The sequence below is a fragment of the Epinephelus fuscoguttatus genome, linkage group LG23 (assembly GCF_011397635.1).
Source record: "Epinephelus fuscoguttatus linkage group LG23, E.fuscoguttatus.final_Chr_v1".
Classification (NCBI taxonomy): Eukaryota; Metazoa; Chordata; class Actinopteri; order Perciformes; family Serranidae; genus Epinephelus; species Epinephelus fuscoguttatus.
This window is the reverse complement of record NC_064774.1, coordinates 13,010,044-13,032,404: the sequence shown is the minus strand read 5'-3', so window position 1 is coordinate 13,032,404 and position 22,361 is coordinate 13,010,044. Positions and strand designations below refer to the sequence as shown.

At 42.7% G+C, this 22,361-nt stretch overlaps 2 protein-coding genes across 5 annotated transcripts in view; one reads left to right on the top strand and one right to left on the bottom strand.

Moving 5' to 3' along the window:
* The first annotated feature begins 8,254 nt into the window (after nucleotides 1-8,254).
* On the top strand, nucleotides 8,255-19,873 carry LOC125883685 (ubiquitin carboxyl-terminal hydrolase 47-like). 4 transcript variants are annotated; one of them, XM_049568156.1, is made up of 13 exons: nucleotides 8,255-8,327; nucleotides 9,076-9,168; nucleotides 9,905-10,010; nucleotides 10,228-10,340; nucleotides 10,467-10,537; nucleotides 10,931-11,059; nucleotides 13,020-13,115; nucleotides 13,217-13,345; nucleotides 13,422-13,550; nucleotides 13,654-13,691; nucleotides 13,811-13,998; nucleotides 19,074-19,139; nucleotides 19,272-19,873. In XM_049568156.1, the coding sequence occupies exons 2-13, from the start codon at nucleotides 9,096-9,098 to the stop codon at nucleotides 19,418-19,420; spliced, it is 1,287 nt and encodes a 428-aa protein (XP_049424113.1). In that variant the 5' UTR covers nucleotides 8,255-8,327; nucleotides 9,076-9,095; the 3' UTR covers nucleotides 19,421-19,873. The 4 variants fall into 4 exon arrangements, with proteins under 4 accessions (XP_049424113.1, XP_049424115.1, XP_049424112.1 ...); XM_049568158.1 differs by lacking the exon at nucleotides 8,255-8,327 and adding an exon at nucleotides 8,899-8,952 and having other exon boundaries at nucleotides 13,811-13,842; XM_049568155.1 differs by lacking the exon at nucleotides 8,255-8,327 and adding an exon at nucleotides 8,899-8,952.
* The window catches only part of LOC125883687 (E3 ubiquitin-protein ligase RNF19A-like), a 5,796-nt gene continuing 3,301 nt past the window's right edge, over nucleotides 19,867-22,361 (bottom strand). The window contains exons 3-4 of the mRNA XM_049568162.1: nucleotides 20,737-20,907; nucleotides 19,867-20,623 (exon numbers count right to left, since the gene is read on the bottom strand). Of these exons, the coding sequence (XP_049424119.1) occupies nucleotides 20,168-20,623; nucleotides 20,737-20,907 (627 nt within the window). The 3' untranslated portion in view covers nucleotides 19,867-20,167. The remainder of the gene's footprint in view (nucleotides 20,624-20,736; nucleotides 20,908-22,361) is intronic.

Genomic DNA, 22,361 nt, shown 5'->3' with positions numbered 1-22,361 from the left:
TTGAGCTGGTTTGAGTCCTACCTCACTGGCAGGTCAGAATACGTTGCCATGGGAGGATCAAGGTCTCGCTCACATGCTGTTGGCTGCGGGGTTCCACAAGGATCAGTGCTTGGACCCATCCTGTTTATTCTCTACATGCTCCCCCTCGGTAAAGTCATCAGACGCTTTGGGATATCTTTCCACTGTTGCGCAGATGACACGCAATTATACATCAAAACAGACACTCATCCATCACCATCAGCAGTATCACCTCTCTCCATGCTCACTGCATGTCTGGAGGAGATAAGGGCGTGGATGAGACATAATTTTCTCCAGCTGAACAGCTTGAAAACTGAAGCTATCCTCATTGGTTCCCTTCATCAGATTCGAAACTCCTCCATAACCTGCATTACTTTCTCTGGCAAGGACATCCCTCTATCATCAACAGTCACTAACCTTGGTGTCAGGTTCGACCCCCAGCTAACCTTTGAGGCCCACATAAATCACCTCTGCAAAATATCATTTCTCCACCTGAGGAATATAGCCAGACTTCGTCCCACACTCACCTTAAGAGATGCAGAGAAGCTCGTCCACGCCTTTGTCTCCTCCAGACTTGACTGCTGTAACGCACTTCTCAGCGGGATTCCCAGCAAGAGCATACAGAAATTACAACACATTCAAAACAGCGCCACTAGAATCCTGCTGAGTACGTAAATATGAGCACATCACACCCATTCTTCACTCACTACACTGGCTACCCATCTCCGCTCGGATCGACTACAAAGTCTCCCTCCTCACATTCCAATGCATCCATGGCAACGCCCCCCAGTACCTCAAAGAACTCCTCACCCCCCAGACCTCAGCACGCTCACTCCGCTCCACCAACAGCCACAGACTTCTCCCCCCAAGGACTAAGAGCCGCACACTGGGAGATCGAGCCTTCTGCTCCTCTGCTCCTCGACTGTGGAGCACCCTCCCAGAACACCTGAGGGTTCCACAGTCAATTGACTGTTTTAAAAAGGGCCTTAAAATGTACCTTTTTAAAAAATCTTTTAATCTGTAATTTTTTGCTCGTGTTACTTTGATAACTGATTTTAACTCTTGTTTTTAACTTATTTTTTTTCATTTCTTGTTTTTGTAGCACTTTGAGATTTTTCGTTAAATATAAAGTGCGTTACAAATAAAATTTATTATTATTATTATTATTATTAACCTGGCCAGTTATGGACCCAGCACTCAATCCCACTCCTCTTAGCCGTCTTGAGAGGATAGAGGGTGTCCTCCAGCAGCATGAGGCAATGATGTCCACAGCCGCCATGGAGGCAAGACAGGCGGCCGAGGTCAACAGGCAAGCATTAACGTTACTGGCAGTAGCCAGCCAACTGCAGCAGCTAACATCCCTCCTCACTTAGCCTGCTGCTCCTACGCCCTCACCAGCTCCTCCTGCATCAACTCCTGCTCCCTTGCTGCCCACAGATGCCCCTATGCCCCAGATGGGAACCCTGCAATGCTGAGTGGGAAGGACAGTCTCCAGCCTGTGCCTTCTTTCAGTCATTTGCCGAGGAGCTATGCAAGGTTTTTGGCTTGGGGGTCTCCAGCTCAGAGACTGCACGGGGGCTAATGGGCATATGGCAAGGGGAACAGGATGGTGGCTGACTACTCCATCGACATTTGCACCAAAGCCAGTCAGAGCAGCTGGAACTCTGCTGCCCTGGTTGACACCTTCCTCTGTGGCCTGGCTGACTATATCAAGGATGGACTGTTCTCCCACGATATTCCCTCCACGCTGGATGGGGTCATTGAGCTAGCCATCTAGATTGACCCAGGCCCATAGACGAGGGAGGCATCGGGGGCTCCAACCTGCCAGTTGTTAGTCCGGTCCAGAGGGGGCTCCACCAGTTCATCCTCCTCGCTAGGTCAGCAGATGGAGCAATCAGAACTGATGCAGCTGGGCCGCACTTGCCTAACCACTGAGGAACGGGAACGTTGACTCCGCTCCAACCTGTGTATGTTCTGTGGGAAGGCAGGCCACTTCGTGTCAACCTGCCCAGCAAAAGCCAAAGCTCACCAGTAATCGGGGGAAAATGGGTGAGCTTGACAATGACGCTACCTCCCCACAACAAAAGACCACCGTTCCAAATCCGACTTCTCCTTCCTGATGGTCCTCACACCCTGGTGACCCTGGTAGACCGAGGCTTGGGTGGGTTCCTCTGCCTCATCCGGTTCCTGCTCTGAATCTAGATGGCCACAAATTGGGCTCAGTCACAGTCACATCAGACTGCCCAAGTTCCCATGCTCCTGTCCGGCAACCACCACGAGACCATCCAGTTTTATATCTTGGAAGCTCCTTGCCTGCTACTCATCCTGGGTTACCCATGGCTCCTTTGGCATAATCCTTAAATTGACTGGGAGACTAGTTCCATCTGTGAGTGGGGGACCTCTTGTCATCTCACCTGCCTCAAACACACCTCCTTGCTGCTCCACTCTCCCGCCACCTGATCTTCACCAAATATCTCCGGGCTACCTCCTGAATACCACAACTTCCGTCAAGTCTTAAGCAAGGCCAAGGCCACTCTGCCCCCACAAAGGCCCGATGATTGTACCAGTGACTTCCTGCCGGCACCTCTCCACTCAAGGGTCGACTGTACTCCCTGTCCACCCCAGAAAGAAAGGCTGTGAAGACTTACACAAATGAATCACTGGCTGCAGGCATCATACGCCCCTCTTTGTCTTCAGCAGGGACAGGCATTTTCTTCGTAGAGGAGAAGGACAAGACTTTGAGATCCTGCATAGAATCAGAATCAGAATTTCCTTTATTGTCATCATACTTGGTGCATGACGAAATTGCAGCAGCTTCCACAGTACAGTGCATAATCAAGTCGAAAAAATGGATAAAATCTGTGCAAAATTAAATAGTATGAAAGAATGGCATAGTAAAAAAGGAGTTAAATAAAAAGAATACACAGTAATATACAATGATGCACATCCAAAAGTGCAAGTCCGGTAGTGCAAGGTAAAGTACACAGATATTGCACAGTGTCAATGATGTAAACAAGTTCACAATTTAACAGGTGATAAAAGATCCAGGTTCGCCAGCTTCTCCACCAGTATGTCAGGGATGATGGCGTTGAAAGCAGAGCTGTAAGCTCTCTCTCTCTCTCTCTCTCTCTCTCTCTCTCTCTCTCTCTCCCTGTGTCATATGGATTACTGTTAATTTATCATGTTGATCTGTTCTGTACGACATCTATTGCACGTCTGTCCGTCCTGGAAGAGGGATCCCTCCTCAGTTGCTCTTCCTGAGGTTTCTACCGTTTTTTTTCCCCCGTTAAAGGGGTTTTTTTGGGGAGTTTTTCCTTATCCGCTGTGAGGGTCTTAAGGACAGAGGGATGTCGTATGCTGTAAAGCCCTGTGAGGCAAATTGTGATTTGTGATATTGGGCTTTATAAATAAAATTGATTGATTGATTGATTGATTGTAATCGACGAACAACATCCTGACATAGGCCCCTGGGAGCTCCAAATAGTTCAGAGCTGTGTGCAGAGCTGTGGCAATGGCGTCCTCCGCTCCGCCCAGTAGGCAAACTGGTGAGGGTCAAAGTTCCTGGGGAGTCTGGCTTTGGGGTTTTGAAGGACGAGCTTCTCAAAGCACTTCATTACTACAGATGTCAGTGCTACTGGTCTGTATTCGTTGAGATCCTTGATGGTAGGCACTGGGATGATGGTGGCACTGGAAGCACTTTGTCCAGTACTCTGTCTAATCCCCAGCAGAACACACGTCACCTGATGGTCCTGGAGGGTGAGAGTATGGGGACTGGAGGGTCGTGGTCGGGACATCAGCGGAGTTGTGGAACCGGACATCTCGAAGCAAGCGAAGAAGTGGTTTAGTTCTTCTGCTAGCAACGCATCCGTGCTGGCTGCTGCAGCTGGCAAGCTGCCTTTATAGTTCGTCAGCTGCTGGATACCTTGCCACACCCGCGTTGAGTCGTTGTCCTCCAGATGTGACTCCACTTTCCTCCTGTACGCGGAGTACAGGAGGAAACTCCGCCAGGGCTGCCCTTTGTCACCGGTTCTGTTCATAACTTTCATAACAGAATTTCTAGGCACAGCCGAGTGGTGGACGGTGACGGGAGGATCTTGTCCCTGCTTTTTGAGGATGACGTGATCCTCCTAGCTCCATCGAACAGTGACCTCCAGCTCTTGCTGGGACGGTTCACAGCCAAGTGCGAAGCGGCTGGGATGAGAATCAGCACCTCCAAGTCTGATTGCCCACTCCAGGTCGGGGGGGAGGTCCTTCCTCAGGTGGAGGAGTTTAAGTATCTCGGAATCTTGTTCACGAGTGAGGGTAGGATGGAGCGGGAGATTGACAGGCGGACTGGGGCAGCGTCAGCAGTGATGCAGGCGCTTAACCGGTCCGTCGTGGTGAAGAGGGAGCTTAGCCAGAAAGTGAAGCTCTCGATTTACCAGTCGATCTATGTTCCAACCCTCACCTATGGTCACGAGCTCTGGGTAGTGACCGAAAGAACGAGATCGCGAGTACAAGCATCCAAAATGAGTTTCCTCAGCAGGGTGGCTTGGCTCAGCCTTGGGGATAGGGTGAGGAGCTCGAACATCCGGGAGGGACTCGGAGTAGAGCCGCTGCTCCTCCACATTGAGAGGAGCCAGTTGAGGTGGTTCGGGGATCTGGTAAGGATGCCTGCCGGACGCCTCCCTTGGGAGGTGTTTCAGGCATGTCCAACCGGGAGGAGACCTCGGGGCCACCCAGGACACACTGGGGGATTACATTGTCCGGCTGGCCTGGGAACGCCTCGGGGTTCCCTTGGAAGAACTGACAGAAGTGGCTGGGGAGAGGACTGTCTGCTGAGGCTGCTGCCCCCGCAACCCGGATAAGCGGAGGATGACGGATATCTTGTCTGCGCAAAAGGTCATGGGCTTATGCAACCCTTAATGCATAAATAAATATTCGTAGCTGCTTGCTGTCTAATTCTGTTATTGCAAATCAGGTGGTTTGCTGGGTTAGAGTATTCATCCGGCTTAGCATTTGTTAATGTGCTTAGAAGAACTGCTGCTCCCAGATGGTACTTTTCCCTAGCTGAGGAGCTCATGGGGAATGGCCACATAGCGACTGGTGCCTATCGGCCCACACATAACAGTTTCACTAGTTGGTACATTTCCCTTGTAGCCAGAGAGCTTGTGGGGAATGGCCATATAGCGGCTGGTGCCTAAGCCCACACATAGAAATCGTCATATCAGTAGTGCTAGGCTCTGCATTAAAGCAGTTTTGCGAAGGGAATATTTAATCATCACTCCCCAATATCTCATGTAAGCATATCTGCAGGGAGCGATGAGACCGGAGTCTAGACTCCAAACTCTTAACTATGTTGTGCTGTTGAATAATTTTAGAAAGTATATTTTGAAAGTTAAAATGTCAGCTTGTAATATGATTTATGGTGAACTTGGAAGATACCCATTATATATTGATATCAAAAAAAAAATTATTGGTTAATGGGGGAGTTTAGTGATGGGGAAGGAAACAAAGATTAGTAGGGTGATGTATAACTGTCTATTTAACTTTTATATTAATGGACTATATGTATCACCATGGATTTCTTTTATTAAGCAAATATTAGATGAATGCATTTTTTAAAGTCACTTACTTCTTTCTCTAGTTTCTTAATTTCCAAGTCCAGTTTCCTTAAGGTCTTTCTTTTGTCTGTCAAGCTCCACATCCTGCAGCTTTCTCTTTTCACACTGGAGCTTGACATCTGCCACTGCTATCTGCTCCCTCAGATGACTTGCTTTTATCTTAAGCGATTTATACTTTTTATAAAAACAAAACATGAATACAATCCTGACATAAGCAGCTATTTAATGAAACTGCAAAAAGCAGCTATTTTCAACAACTCTGCTATGAGCATGAACTATTTTAAGGCAGCTTTTTTTTTAACTAAACACCTTATAAAGGCAGCTTTTTTTAACAAAAAAAAAACTCACTAAAAGGCTGTCTGATTGGAGCTGGGGAGAGAAAGAGAGAAATAACACTGATTAATACATTGCGTCATGCTTACAATGTGTATTAAAATCACTTCTTTCTCTAGTTTCTTAATTTCTAAGTCCAATTTCCTTAAGGTTTTTCTTTTTATTTGTCAATTTGTTTTACACTGCGAGACAATCCAAAGTCAGACCGTCCACATAACACCACTGGTTGATTAATGAATGAATAAAATGATTGATTCCATGTATAGTATACTGGAATGATGTACCTTGTATGAAGAGGGCGGTTTCTGTGGGTGGGACAGAGTCTGTAGCCCTGTGATCGATCTCGGGGTCTATTTAAGAAAGCCATGGAGTGCACTCACCTGAATAAGTTACACCTGGCTTGACAAAGCCGCACCTCCTCAGCCTGACCAGCCATGCTAACTATTATTTTTATGTCACTAGTCACTTGAAACAAATTTAGGATGATAGGAGACAGGTTGAAATAAACCGAAATTTCCCTTTAACCAGTGATCCTGTCCATTGTGGATGAGGAATGCTGGAAAGAATTGTGGTTCCTGAAACAGTCCGTAGTGTGCAATGTTGCATGTCAGAGGAATCTGGCTGTGCAGTGTGTCCTTAGAAGGAGATGGAAGAATGGAGTCTTTTCCCCTTATACTGACTTGGTGATGTCGTGGGTCACATGCAACAGTGACCAATAGTGAATAAAGACTGGGAACCTTAGTGTGACTTCACACTGAGGTCTGAAACTTGAAGTACCCTGGAAGACTGAGTTCAACTTTCTTTTCTTTGTCTTATAGGACAATGAACATGAGGTCTCAGCCACCATTTGAGTGAGCTGAGTTTACAGGAAATGTCTGTTACATTTCCACTTTAAGGCTGCATAAATGAACAAATAATCTATGGAGTTCAGTAATCCCAACAGTGGTTATTATTAGCCGGGGCTTGGCCATTTTTCAAGTTAACCCAAATGCAGTGGTATCATGTAAAACAACCTAAGGCATGATCCCAGGCTTCAAAATAATTGAATACCATATTGCTTCAATACCCCTCTATTAAAATGTATCTTATGGTTGTCAAATTAACTAGAAAGCTGATGCTCACTCAAGATTTTGCAGTGTACAGACCAGAGACTACACACTTCCTTTCCCTCCAAAATGGTGGCAATGTTGTAACATCACGTTGACTCCAATATCATTTAGGGAGATTAGCCAAAACAACCGGCGCATGGAAGAGGAAGTATTTGCCTGGATGTTGGCTTGCTACACTGGATTGACCATTGCCCCCAGAGGCTTAATGTCGTCAGATGGCTTATTGTTATCAGACCAATAGCCAAAGGGTTCCAAGATTGCATGTCGGCCGCCCTAAACTGTTGGAAAAACAAGATAATAAAGAAGTGTTTTTATGACTCTTCTTTGCAACAATTACAGTCATAACTTTTTTTTCCTGCACTTCTCAAGACACATAAAGGTTTTATTAATCTTTATGATGAGATGGCCTGAACCTACTCCCACATCAAAGAGGGTATGAAGGTCACTGTGGCTCCTTTTGGTTATCTTAGGATGGTTGAACTATGATTCAGCAGGTACACATGCATTTTAATTGTTTTACCGCAACGGTTATCTTTATTAGCCAGTCTGTTTATTGTGATCCTGACTACACTTACAAAGCTCACTTTGGATGTAGCACTCTGCATCACTGCTTAAACAGAAATCATTTATTCAAAGCAATAGTATAAATTTCTGTATCTTTATTTTACAGGAAAATGAATGTTATGTTGGAAGAAAACAGAATTGTCCCATAAAAACAATGATAAAACAATAGAAATTAACAAATTGAAAGAAGACTTGGAGATCACAATGCATACAGTAACAGTGAGATATGATTAAATAAGCTCTTAATGTTATGTTAGAAGAAAACATTAAAAAAAAACTGATAAAACAATGGAAATTAATAAATTGAAAAAAAGATATGGAGATCAAAATACATACCGTGACGAGATGTGATTAAAGAACATAAAGCAAAGTCCAGTGAAATGATTCTTACAAAAACAGAGTAAACAGAGTTTCCAATATTTTAGCAAAACAGAAACATAGTTCTGTGACCACTTGAAAACATTTTTGTAACATTGAATCATCAAAATTATAAGACAGTTAAATTATACAGTAACCTAAGTATAAATTTGAATGCTGCCTTGAGTTTCCTGAAACATAAACTGACTCGGCCCCGTTTCCTATAATGTAGTGAGCAAGTCTCATGACGCGACGGAGGCTGTCACTGAGCGACAGGTTGACACTGACAGGGAACAATCCTCCTCTGGGACTCACCGATGTCTTGTCTGATGGTCCGCTGTCAGTAAGTATTCCCACATTTTGTCTGATCTTCGCATAAATATCATTTTATTATGTTGAAGTGATTCTGAGTAGTTTGTAATCGGTGTGAGGTGTCATCACAGCCAATACACGGACAACAGTCAGTGTCACTGTGGGCAATGCGAGACAACAATGCTGGTGTTTTGCCGAAGCATTTGTTCTTATAATAATTTTCAGAACAGTCTCAGAAATGTACCAAGGGTGCACCACACACCACCCAAAACACCTTAAATGCAAGCCTTGACATTTGTTAAGCTCAATGACTTCTTTTTGGACTGTTTCAGAGAAGTGCTTAGGCCTATTTATTATCGTATATCATATATAGGCTAGAATAATCAGAAGTTGTTAATCACAATTATTTTGACAAGATTATCTCAATCATGAGACTTAAAATGAGCATGACCATGCAAATCATTAGAACTAAATCAACACTTCTGAAGAAATAAACCAATTTATAAGACTAAATATTTGCAAACATGCAACCATTATGTTGTTTACAGACGTTATATTTGATGACGAAATGATTCCTGTGGTGTCATGTACATCTATTACAGCTGAAGAGTGAGCATAAACAAGTGGAGTAATAGCGCCACCTCCTGGACCAGACTGTATGCCACAAGGCCTTAAGTGTTGCTGTGCATTGTAATATCTACATTTAACTATTTGCAAGACTGAAATGGACCTGAATTTTTCCAGATAAATGAAATAATAAAATGCAATAACACTTTCAGGGGCAGATTCAAGAGGAAAGATGGCCAGCTCCAGAAAACGATCCCAGGATGAGGTGAAAGAAGCAGAGAGGAAGAAACGAAAAAAAGATGCAGGTGAAGTACAAAAGATTATTACAGGCCACTTTGTGGATGATAGGTAGGTGATGATGCAGGTGTCACTGTGCAGATAAAATATATACCTGTATTTGGTTTCATCAAAATACTTAATATTACATAAGTATTGCTAAATATGGTAAAATAAGTGTAATTTTATGGGGAAATCACATACAATGAGCACTTTTATCAATTGTACATTACTGTTTGATAATTTCAGGTTTTTTGTTCCCCAAATGTAATATGTCTGAAAAACACATTAACAAGAATCCAAAATATTGTTAGCAAAGATCAACTGGCCTGTTCATAAATCCCATTTGTACACAACATAAATGATACAACCAACTGTTTCCCATGAATCCTTGTACAATCATGTGAGCTGGCTAATGCTTACTCACTGAACCACACCTGTTGTTGTTGTTTTTTTGTTTTTTTTCTCTGCTTTTCACTATGTGGCACCTGGCTGTCCATAACAATGAGATGAACTAGTTTTCTAACAGTCATGTACAGTTGAAACATATTAACCAACAAGCTGTATTATTATTCCAAGTGTACGGACATCCCTGTGAGGCACAATGGATTGTTTTGTAACTTTTACACAAGTTGCTGAGGAACCTTTAGGGTGTCGAATGTGCTCGGTCCGGCTCTGTGTGCTCTCCTACCACTCTGATTTGTTTGCACATCTACATGTTAATGAAGATGGTGTAATGACACTGTGATTTTCTTTCCATTAAAGTAAGGCAGCCACAGGGAGGTCATTATGGTCTGTACAACCAGGGCGCCACATGTTACCTCAACAGTGTCCTGCAAGTTCTCTTCATGACACCAGAGATCCATGACAGGTTTGAAACCTTCATCTGTAGAAAATAGAAGCAGGAAGACTGTTATGTCAAGTATTAACCAGACACAGTGATGCAGCTGAGTGTATCAGGAGATGGTGCTGTTTGGTGAGGAAGTAAGCTGTCCAAAGGAAAATCACATGTTCTGGTCTGTGAGTAACACTTTTAACATTATAATATTTAAACAGACAGTCATCAGTAAACTCCCCTCTTCCTTAAGGCTGGATCCAAAATCACAGGTCACAGATGAAGAGCTGAGAAACCTCTTTAAAAGACTGAAAGAAACTACATCTGGAACAGAAAATATCACGAAGAGTTTGAAGATTAAAAACGGTGAGTGGCCAGTGATCAGTTAAAAAAAACAAAAACATGTTAAATAACAACAGGAGGGAAAGTCAAATAGCAGCTGTAGGTTCACTGAGATGTTTTGCTGGATTAAAATTTCCACATCATTTTCAGTTCGTCAGCAACGTGATGCAGCTGAATGCCTGGAGATGATTTTACAGAAAGTCAGCCCACAGGCCTCTGAGGTGAGAGAACTGTTCTCCAACACTATTTCCTCTTTAATACATACGTTTTACATTATAACAATATGTTATCACAAAATAACAAGAATGACACATTATAATGTGATATGGGATCACGTTATAACATGAAACATTTCACGTTGCAAAGTAAATAAGCGTAATGTTAAAACAAGAAAAGTTTGTTCTGAAAACATGAAAATATCTTGTAAAACCGTATCTTGTTATAACAAAAGGTTTCTTGTTATAACAAAAAAATACCTTGTAAAAACATGAAAAACATATTATAACATATATACTGATGTTTTCTTTTCCTGGCGTGGCACCAATGTGCTTCCATAAGAATCTAATCAGAAACTAATCAGAAAGCTGTGTTATAAGTGATATTTCTCTCTCAAGGTTTTCGAAGGACAGCTGAGATACACAACAAAATGTACCGAAGGCCACAGCATCATTGAAGAGACTAATCCATTCTGGACTCTTCCTCTGTCACTAAAAGATACCCATGATGATACAGCCTACAGTGTGGTAAGCAGCCAAAGATCAAAATTCTGCTTTAGTATTTTAACATAGCATCCACTGACTTACAACTGATTCATAAAGCATCAGTTATAAGTCGATGATTCACCATTAATAAAGCCATTAGTTACATTTTAAACACAATTTATTAGATGTGCCTAGTCAAAAAGTGATACTAGGGTTAGGGTTAGTGCACGAGCAAGGAAGCTGGATTTATAAACTAATTGTCAGAGCAGTTAGTGTCCTTGCAGCCCTGACTATCACAGGGCTGACACATATGGTGTGTCTCAAACCACATACTGCCATATAGTATACTATACTATACGCATTATGTACTCATTGGCGTAGTGCGCACATTTTGACAGGGTAGTGATGTCTCACACCAACCACGGTCGATGTGCACTTACCGGAAATGATGACCGCAAATTAGCTAGTTAGCAAACTAGCATTAGCATTAGCATTATCGTTTGTGGTACCAAATCATTACAGACTGTTAAATTAACCCAATAAACATACTGCTGGCTTATACCCGACAACAGTATAGTGATGCTTAGTGCAAAAAACACATGTATATTTGTACAATGCAGCGACGTTCATGGTCGCTATTTCCAGTTTGAAAAGTGGTCCCTCCCCTTCCGCTACGTAGCCAATATGGCGACCATTGAGGGCAAAAAGTGTCCATAGTTCCTCAATTTCTTGACCGTTTTGAGTGCACCATCTGGGTAGTCAGAGGTGGGAAGTAACTGTAATTGAGTAGTTTTTTTGTGTAATTTGTAATTTTTTCAGTAGTTTCTGAAATCTGTAATTTTACTTTTATTGAAGTAAATTTTGACTGAAGAAGCCTATTGTACTTTGCTACATTTGAATTGAATTTGAATTTGAAATTTTATTCCCATTCAAGTTAGCAGCATGCTAAACCGTAGGTAGCTGGCTTGGCTGGTGAAAGTCTCTATCGCGCCTGCTGTGTGATCATCTGGGTAATTTAATACGCAGCAGTTGAGCCATTTTGGCTACATGCGCCACTGAGCAACTTTTAGGAATGAAAAAACGGGGCCCAGCCTTCACGCTGTATCCAGGTCTCTTCATACATCCATGAGTTGTCCCTTTTGTTGTGATCCAGCCCAAAAATGAACATAAATACATGTTAAAATGGTAGAACATTACACTAAGACAGTCACACAGCAGAGGGGATCTGCTTTCTTTGGAACTGTACCCACTGATCAAACTTCCTTTATCTCGATAAAACACAACCCTGCCCTCTTAAACTTCATTTAGGGGTGTAGCCTAAGTTCCACCAATACCAATAGTTTGTAAAACATCCTATCGGCGGTGAATACCAAAAGGAGAATTTTATCATTGTGGTGGCACCTGTTCTGACATTTAATCACATAATACACACTTAAATTTCAATCAGTCTCCCGTTTCCACTTTCTCCTCATAGTGGTGGTGACACCTGTCTGACATTGTAACACGTAATATTCCATAACATTTAAATGAATGTAAAGCTTGTGTCATACAGACACGGCTGTTCTGTAAACAAACTGGTGAGGTGATCCTCTCTTTCCTGTCCAAAAATGGCATTTCAACTGCAGCTGGCTAGTTAGCTATCTAGGTTGCTAATTCCGCCATGCTACCAGGCCACACTTGTTACACAAAATGAGGAATACTGTAGGTCTAATACAGGACTGTCAGCCTGTCAGTACTTATTCACTTTGAAAGAGCAACAGTCAGTGGGGAAACACAAACACTAGTTATCAGTCACTGCGACCAATGGTGTAACTTCATCACCCACTCATTCAGTCAGTCAGTCACGCAGACAGATTGTTGTGATTAAAGGGGCTGGCCTTGTGTCTGCCGTCCAGTCAAAATAGGTGGTAAATGTTTACTTGGTCACAGATCAACTGCCAAAATAAATACTATGTAGCATTTTTGTAGGATGTGGACTTTGTTATAACATGTGTTTTTACAGGGAGAAGGCTTTGAAAGAATTTTCCAGCTTAAGTCATTCAGTGGAGACAACATGGTGTACTGCAACAAATGTGAAGAGAAAACAGAGGCGACCACTGTGAGTTTTCAAACATTAACTGCAGCCTGAGCAAAATTTATACTGGAATCACATAATCACCTTGAATGTTTGTTTACTTTAAACTTTCTTGTGTTATTTAGGGATGTGAGATGGTGACATATCCTCAGATTCTGATTCTTCTCCTCAAGAGGTTTGACTTTGACTACAGCACCATGTCATATTTCAAATCACACTGCTGTGTGGACGTGCCACGAACGTTACAGAGAAAGGCAAGGGGAGGTAACTTTAAATTTCTTTTGTTTGCTTTTAAAATCTTCATATACATAACAGTGTTCTTCATTGCAGGACAAGGAGTACAAACTGTATGGGATGGTGCATCACATAGGCAGTCTGAGAGGAGGACATTACACAGCCACCATCCTGTGCAGTGAGGACAAAACCTGGTATGAGTTTAATGACGCTCACGTCAGCAAGGTGAGGGGGACTTTACTTCCTCTACTCCATTAGGGCCGTACACACTCAAAACAAACCAACAGAAAGATCTGAAATGACAGTGTTCATTCTTTCAATGATGCAGGTTAGACGACAGCCATTTGCAGAAACCTCAACTTACAAGTATGTTAAATATTATCAATAGTGAATGAGATTTATTACATTTTCCAGAAGTGTTGACTTGATTTTGTCGTATTTTTGTTGTTCTATGTAAACAATAACTTTAAATTATTGCTCACCAGGTCCAAGACTGCATATCTGCTCATGTACAGAGGTAACATTAAATCAATACATAAAGAAATCACTTCAAGAAGTGGAGGAGAAAGGGACACTGATAATGCAAAGAAGAGAAAAACAGGACAGACTGAAGGGGATGATGTGCAGACGAAAAGACACGAGGCATCAGGCCATCAGGCTGGAGGAGAGGAGGGTAATGCAGAAAGAGTTTTCTCAGAGAATACGGATATGTTTTCAATGTGTAGAAAGTCTCTAACATGAGCAGGAATCATGCTGAAAGATGTAGACCTATGAGCTACCAACATTTCCACATGCACATTTAAAGAGTCTTGTGATGGCATGTGACGTAAACAGTGACGTGGGAGGGAAGCCGCAGCTGGTCAGTCCTTCGGCGATTCTCTCGTAAGTCGGCCCGTTCTTCACCGTCCTGTCATCTGACGGTTAATGGCCTCTTCGTTTGTGAGGACAAGGAGGGCGCGCAATTCCTTGTCTCTCCAGTTGCTCATCTTTACAGTGTCTGTCAGGTTTGCGTTTCCCTCTTGCTACCAGCTGCTCACTAATTCCTGCTATCAGCTGTTTCCTGTTTATCCACAGCTAGAAGGGTCCAGGGCTGCATCCCAAGTCTCTTAAAATTACTGCTAACCACCTTATCTAGCCACCTTACCTAACTGTTTAGTCCCTTCCACTTAGGAAAACATGCAAGCAGTCAGGAGTTAGGAGTGAGGAGCGAGGATTGCTGATAAGAGACATGAGATGACCTTACTAAAGCTACGTCCGTTTCTGATGACAGCGGCACAGCTGGATCTGCTGCGTAAGGAGCCAGCATTTGGCGTACATCCCAAGTCACACTATATTCGCTGATCAAAGCCGTAAAACGGTAGAAAGCTCAGGAAGAGCAACTGAGGAGGGATCCCTCTTCCAGGATGGACAGACGTGCAATAGATGTCGTACAGAACAGATCAACATGATAAATTAACAGTAATCCATATGACACAATGAGACACAGAGAGAGAGAGAGAGAGAGATGCAGGTAATGACAGTAGCTTAACAACATTATTGAAAGTAATAATATTAATTAATATTAATGATTAATATTACAGGCTATTAAACATTATTCCACTCACATGACATGCAGGACAATTAATGATGGGCAAATGTGTTTGTGTGTGTGTGTGTGGTGTTATATCAACACGTGTGGTTCTGGACATGAGCAGCTGCACATTTAACAGCCACACATCACTGACAGTCCGCTGAACAACGCAACAGGTTGTGAATGAAATAAACTTAATTACAACATGACAGTCTTGCAGGAAATATCATTAACGTTACTCTTTGTAGTCACGTACAGTAGGCATGTGAATTACAGCGTTTCATTGCAAAGAATGCGTGTAACAGGTACACTTGCGCTGTGCCAGGAAAATGAACAAGCAATTGTAAAACAAACGTCTTATCTTCACATTGTACACTACACACTACAATACTAGTTCGTTTGGGCTTTTATTGATAAAATGGACAGCGAGAATCAAGAGCACTTGCACTCCTTGGCTGTTGTACTGTGTTGTATACCTGCATTTAGAATAAAACAATGTAAACACAGCCCAGCCCTGCGTCTTTTCATAGACATTCTAAGAAATTAATATGTAGGGCCTATCTGTTTTAACGTTTCAACATATATAAACAACATATAAAAACATACAAAAACATATAAATAGCCAAAATATTTTCATAAAATGTATTTTAAAACCTTTTCTCCGCAGCTGGCTTCTGATTATAATCAAAAGCCAGGTGCAGGGGGAAAAGTTTGTGGAGAGTTAGTGGTTATTGTGATCGTGAGCATTGGCGAGATGGAAATCAAAAATCAATAACGGATCGGAGAAGGCGTCTTGGTGCAGTGATTGCAGCAGGACTGCTGTAGCCTTACCTGCAGGCTGAGCAGGAGGCTGCCCAGCTGAGGAGGCAGATCCCAGAAAGACAGCGGGGGATGAGACGGAGGATGAGACGTGCTATGCTTGCATGTCTCTATTGTTTGATATGTTTGTCCAGTTGTGGACAAAGTATCCACAACAAAGAACAAAAACTCAGCACAAGTAAAAGTGCTGCAAATCTGACTTGAGTAAAAGTATCGTCAGCAAAATGTAGGCCTACTTAAAGTTAAAAGTTCAAAGTACTCACTATGCAGAGTGACCCAACTTCAAGTGTTACATGAATATGTATTGAGTATTAATTGATCAATTTACACGTAGGCTACATGTAAGCAGCATTTAAATGTTGTCATGGTAGAACTAATTTTAACACCTGTCACTGGTGTACTAGTCTGATCTATAACAACACACAGCAACTTGTAAATATGAAACTTATAACATAGTCTAAAACAAACTATCTGAAAAGTAACTATAGCTATGAAATAAATATAACTTGAGTAGAATGTACAGTATTTCCCTCTAAGTAAATGGAAATACCCAAAGTACATCAAACTTGTACAGTAGCTTGTAAATATACTTAGTTACTGTCCATCACTGCATTTGTCTCATCATTATGCTTTCTGTCTACATTTTTATGGAGACTTGACAGTTTACTTGGTACACCTTGAAAAAAACAACAGCAGTTTAATACTGTATTAAGGCTAACATTTTATTGAAGTGTTGAGTTGTAGATTGTGGTGCTGTTGAACTGTACTGGATTACGCTGACAGTAGTTTCTCATTTAGTCTGTCCTCACCAATATAAATGGGATCAAACAGGTCAAATATGAAGAGGAGAATTTTATTCAGCCACACTTGAGACATCAGGTATACAATTCATATCAGATAATCAATATTTAAAATGCTGTTGAATAAATACTACAATAAAGACAATTAATCTTTAAATACAATAAATAAATTACAATAAATTCTTAAAATCATTATTGAATGGTAAAAACACATAGGCCTAAATAAGTAAAAGAATGCAAAGAACAATAACATGTTACAACATTTAATAATATAAGAATATATCTTATACTGAGACTGAATATTGCCCATTATACATTCCCCAAACAAATTACATTTCATATTTAACCACTACAGAGATATCAGCCACAAATTTCAAAAGGACTACCCGAAAGAGGCTGCTCTGTGTGGGGCAGCCTGAGCGCTCATACACACACGTTTATTATCTATGAGCGATGACACCGCTGTCATCTAGCGGGACCTCAGTCACACTCAACTGGGCTCTATATTAAAACATCGTTTAAACTACGCATGAAAACACTACGTTCTGTGACAACACAACAGTAACATATTGGTAATTATGGCTTACAATTGTGCGCCTTTCCCTCACTTGTCATTTTCCGATGACTGTTGCGAAATGCATGCTGGGATACCTGGCTGTCTGAAGTCCACACAAGTCTACTCCGATGCATCCCCGGTGAAATGGGTGTGGCGAGAACACATCCGGGAATTTGGACTGAGCTTGGCTAGATGTGAACTGTGAATTGGAACAGTACTCGGGTTGTGACTGATGACGTGTCACAAGTCCACAAGAACACAAGTTCACAAGAACACAAGTCCGCACAAGAACACATATTGAGAAACGGCTATGAGATGGCCTTAAAGATGGTGTTAGCAGTATAAAATAAGAGACTTGGGATGCAGCCCAGGTGAGAACTGGTGTTAAGTCATCTGGGGAGGGATCCCAAGACTGCATTGTAAGTGGGTGATAAGTGGTGTCATAGCCCACCCCCTCTGTTTAAAGGCCCTGACACACCAAGCCGACGGCCAGCTGTCGACCAAAGTCGGTCCGTCGGTGAGCGTCTGTCGGCCTAGTTTTTGCGGTGTGTCCCACGCCGTCGTCCTTTGGCGTCGGTGGCTTTTCGGCCGAATGAGCATGATGAATCGGCGGCTTGTCGGTGAGAGAGATCACTCTGATTGGCTGTTTAGGTTTTATTCCCTCTCCGCTGTAGCGAGTGAATCTGTCTGTAGTGAAACCAGGGCTAACCAGTGTTTCCTCCTCAGGCTCCACTTCACTCAGCTACCCGACAGACCCGCTGCTTCTTCCCACTTTAACCTGAATAACAAACCAGAGCTAGCTGGGAGTGTTAGCCGCAGCATGACCAAAGGGGAGCACAGCCAGTTAGCCTCCGCTAGCTTCCCAGCTAGCCCCGGCTCTCCGTTTGGAACCAACCGGAGCACCGAGCCCTGGTTTGTTATTCAGGTAGGAAGAAGCAGCGGGTTTATCGGGCAGCTGAGTTACGTGGAGCCTGAGGAGGAAACACCGGGACCGTCTGGATGTAATAGTCCATGTAGGTGCTGCGGTGCTGGGCTGCACAGATAGGAAACCCCTCGGCTGACAGGATGTACCACTCTCTCACTCCGCTCTCTCTCACGCAGGCGCAGAACGTACGTGCTACTTGGCCGTCGGATGTAGTCTGTAGTGCGTTCAAATGCAACTGACACAGGGCGACGGGGGCGACAGAACAGTTGGCTTCGTCGCCGCTAGTTCTCTGACGTCGGTTTGGTGTGTCAGTGCCACAGTGGTCATTTCAGTTTGACGTACATGGCTTCTTTCAAGCCTCTTTCAAACCATCTTTCCTCCCTGGCCAAGATGTGCACACTGCTGTCCACAAAGGAGTTTCTTCTCCTGTAGATGTAAGTGGACAGCTGAGTCTTGACCTCAGGGGCTGGCTCTCCTGTGCAGTGCCATGTGCTTGTGGAGTGGTTGTCGTTGAGGTCCGCAGCCTCACCAGCGTTGAACTCAGGGAATAATCTGACGGAGGCAATAATAATCTTTAGCCTGTGCGGCACATTTATTGGAGACCTCACATTTTCTTCAGTCACGGAGGGAATGAACTCCAACCTCTGACAGAACGTGATTGGGCATGGCCTAAACAAAAAAGCTTTTGAGCTTCTGTCTCAGTGTGTTACTGGGTTTAAAGTGCACAGGGATGTGGGGTTTGTTGAAAATCCTCCTGAGTTTCTCAGACACTCCTGCGACATAAGGAATGATGATGTTGTTTTGTTTTTGTGTCTCTTCCTCTCTGTCTGCTCTGGGTCTCTTAGAGGTTTTTGCAAAGGCCCAGTTGGGGTAGTCACAGGTTTGAAGTGAATATTTTTGAAATTTATTAAAATATTTTTTGGTTCAAATTAATTTTGCTCAATAAAAGTCCATGTCATTTGACCCAATGTTAGACATCCACTACAAAAGAATTCTGCATTTATAACAAGTTTAATCATTTAATTCAGTCAAGTATTGTATGCTTCCAGATCTTTGACAGCAAATTATCTTTGTTTAGAATCAGATGCTGCACCAAAGAGGGGACAATGTTGCTCTAAATTAAGATCATTTTTTAAGTGTTTATGTAAGTATCACTCACTTCTTTAAAATGTATTATGTAAGGTAAAAGAAATTAATCTGTCAAATATCAACAGCATTGTTTTTTTTTTCTCCTGAATGAATTACTGAATAAAATACTTTTCCTTCAAACCCACAGGCTGTATAAACTCAAGTGGGACAGATGATGCAGATGAAAAGAAAAAAAAATGTGTAAAAAAAAAAAAAAGAGCGAGAGGGACAGATGAGAAAAGACTCATTCCCAGGGTGAAGGAGAAGAGAGGAAGGCACAATGTGAAAAGAAGTTAAACACTGAGGTTTGATGTGAGACAGAGCTTATTGATGGTTTGATCAACACAGAAGTGAAAATGGGCAGCACAGTGGTGCAGTGGTTAGCATAAAAAAAATATATATATATATATTCAATCTTGTGTACATACATGTCGTAGCCAGCAGAGAGGTTGTGGTGACTTTTGATGTGTTGTGATAGTGATCAGAGAATGTTTTATTTGTTTTATATGTTTGATCCTGATGATGTTTTTTCCTTTTAAAGACACATCAGCTCTGATTTGATGAATTTAAAACATGCACCAACTTTGTAAAATTTTAAACATGAATCATATTTTGATAACAAAGCTGTATGTTGAACATCTTCTTCTGTCAACCACATTTAACCAGCGAAATGTTGCAGCACTGATCTAAAAGAAAAACAAGATTTCTAGATGCTTTGTAAATGTGAATAAAGACAATACAAATTTTTTACAATGCATGAAGATTTCTGTGATTTTATTGAGTGATCAGAATGTTTCTCAATCGAAATCAAAATTAACTTTTTGAAGCAGTTTCACTTTGTAGACACAGAATTTATCATAAGTAACATTATCAGCGGTGATAAAACATCAGGTGCAGTTCAAAGTCCAGCCAGAGGGAGGCAGTGTAGGCCAGATGTAAAAAGAAAAAAAGTTACACTTGTTTTGGAGAGTATGTTTATCTGTCACATTCGTATCAATGAGCGTTAAGAGTTTATCTTTACACATATGTAGACAGGCCCATTTTTCACTTTCTCTGCCACACAGGGATAGATGTCTGTCTGGGAGCCACGCCACTGGGACAGATCTTATACGGCGAGCTGGTCACCGAACATTCACGTTTTAGTTTCAGGCAGACGAAACAGAACTCCACGTGGCAGCGAGGGCAGGTGATGTTTTTGCAGTATTGTCGACTGTGTTCCACCCTCATGCCGCATGTAGGACAGGCCCGGACCGAGGGGCAGGCGGTGACCCCCGTCACTGAGGGCAGACTGATGGTCTTGCATGTCTGCAGAAGCTGCAGGTCCCTGTTGATGCAGCCGTCATTGTCGCAGCGGTCAGATCGAGGGCCTGAACCTTTCCACTCCCTCTGACACTGCCAGCAGAAGTGGTAGGTCTTCTTCTGGTCGGCTGTGCATATGATGCAGCGGACACACAGGTTGGAGAGATCCTTCCTCTCCACATTCGTTTTGCACCTTGGGCACTGATGTGGAAAACATTGACAAGGAGAACACATCATCAAACACAGCATTTGTTTTTAGTTTTAAATAACACAGTCAAAAGAATTCAACTTTCAAACCCCACTGGACCACTTACTGGCTGCATTTCGCAGTACTCCGCAGCAGCCAGGAGAGCCATGGTCTCCTCAAAGTGCTGCATTTCCTCAACAGACAAATCAGCCAGTCTGCGCACCTCCTGGTACGACCACGGCTTATTGCACAGTTTGGTCCCCTCCACCACGGCAGGACATCTGAAGTTGTATTTACCCTTAAAACAACAAAGAGAAGAAGCAGTTTAGGATCATAACAAACTCACTGCTGGTTTCTGACACTTGGAGAGACAAAAAAGGAAGGATGCTCGTGTCTGTATTTGATCTTTGTAGAATCATTAAAATGTAAATTAAAGAAAAAGTTTCCAGTTCATAAACATGATCATTTAACAGACGTTGTATTCCTCCAGATTTTACACCATCCACTTTAATTCCCAACAAACACTCTCTTGGGCATAGTGGTGCAGCCACATTTAGCATTGAAGGTATCAGCCAATCGATCATCTTGCTACAATACAATGTTCTGTGGGGAAACCTTCGGTTCTGACATTCATGTGGATGCTACTTGACACGCTCCACCCACCTGAACACCAGTGCAGACCAGATACCCCCCTCATGGCAGCAGCAGTCCCCAGTAGCAGTGGCCCCCTAGCAGGACATTGCACCATGCCATGCCACAAAAATCGGCTCAGGAATGGCCTTAGGAACGTGACAAAGAGTTCAAGGTGTCGACCTGACCTCCAAATTCGCCACATCCCCATCTGATCAAACATCTGTGGGATGTGTTGTATCCCATGTCACAACCCACAGGACTCAAAAGATCTGAAGCTAACGCTCTGGTGCCAGACACCAACTGACACCCTCCAGAGGTCCAGTGTCCATGCCTCGACAGGTCAGAGCCAAGTCCAGTCCAAGGAGGACGCACCATGGATTGGGTTACCTCTAGTGTACCAGCACATGCCTCAAATGTTTGATCAGGTTGGGATCTGGGGTATTTGGAGGCCAGGTGAGCTCTTTGTCCCATTCCTCAGGTCACTCCTGAGCAGCTTTTGAGGTGTGGCACAATGAGTTGTCTGTTGCCATGAGGGGGTTTATTTTGTCTGCAGTGGTGTTCAGGTGGATGGAGCGCATCAAGTAGCATCCACATGAATGTCAGGACCAAAGGTTTCCCAACAGAACCGTCAATTTTATTCACTTCACCCACCAGTGGTTTTAATGTTTTTGCTGCTTGGTGTGTTTGGTGCAACGCCGATTTTGATAGGTCGTTTGAATGTTATGTTATATTGTCCCATTGTCCAAGTGGCAGGTGTTTACCCAGGTCACATCCCCATTGTTATTTCACTTTATCAATCTGACCACAGGAGGAGAGTGAAATAAGTCTATAAGGTTTGGATACTGTGCTTCTATTTGCTACAGTTTCTCTTCATTTATTATCCATGTCTTCATCTGAGGCGTGTGGAACCTTGAGACACGAGCTTCTGCAATATGGATTTCAATTGTAAATACTGTAGAAAACTCAATTCCTGAAGATTAAAATTAGCTTTAATTTCACTGAGTGTCGATATTCTCTCCTGCTTCACGATTTGTCCCAATTTCCTGGTGTTATGACTTTCCCACTCCTTATTAGTAAGGGTCTTTCCTCCAGCAGTGAGCAATGGGTTCTTCCATAATG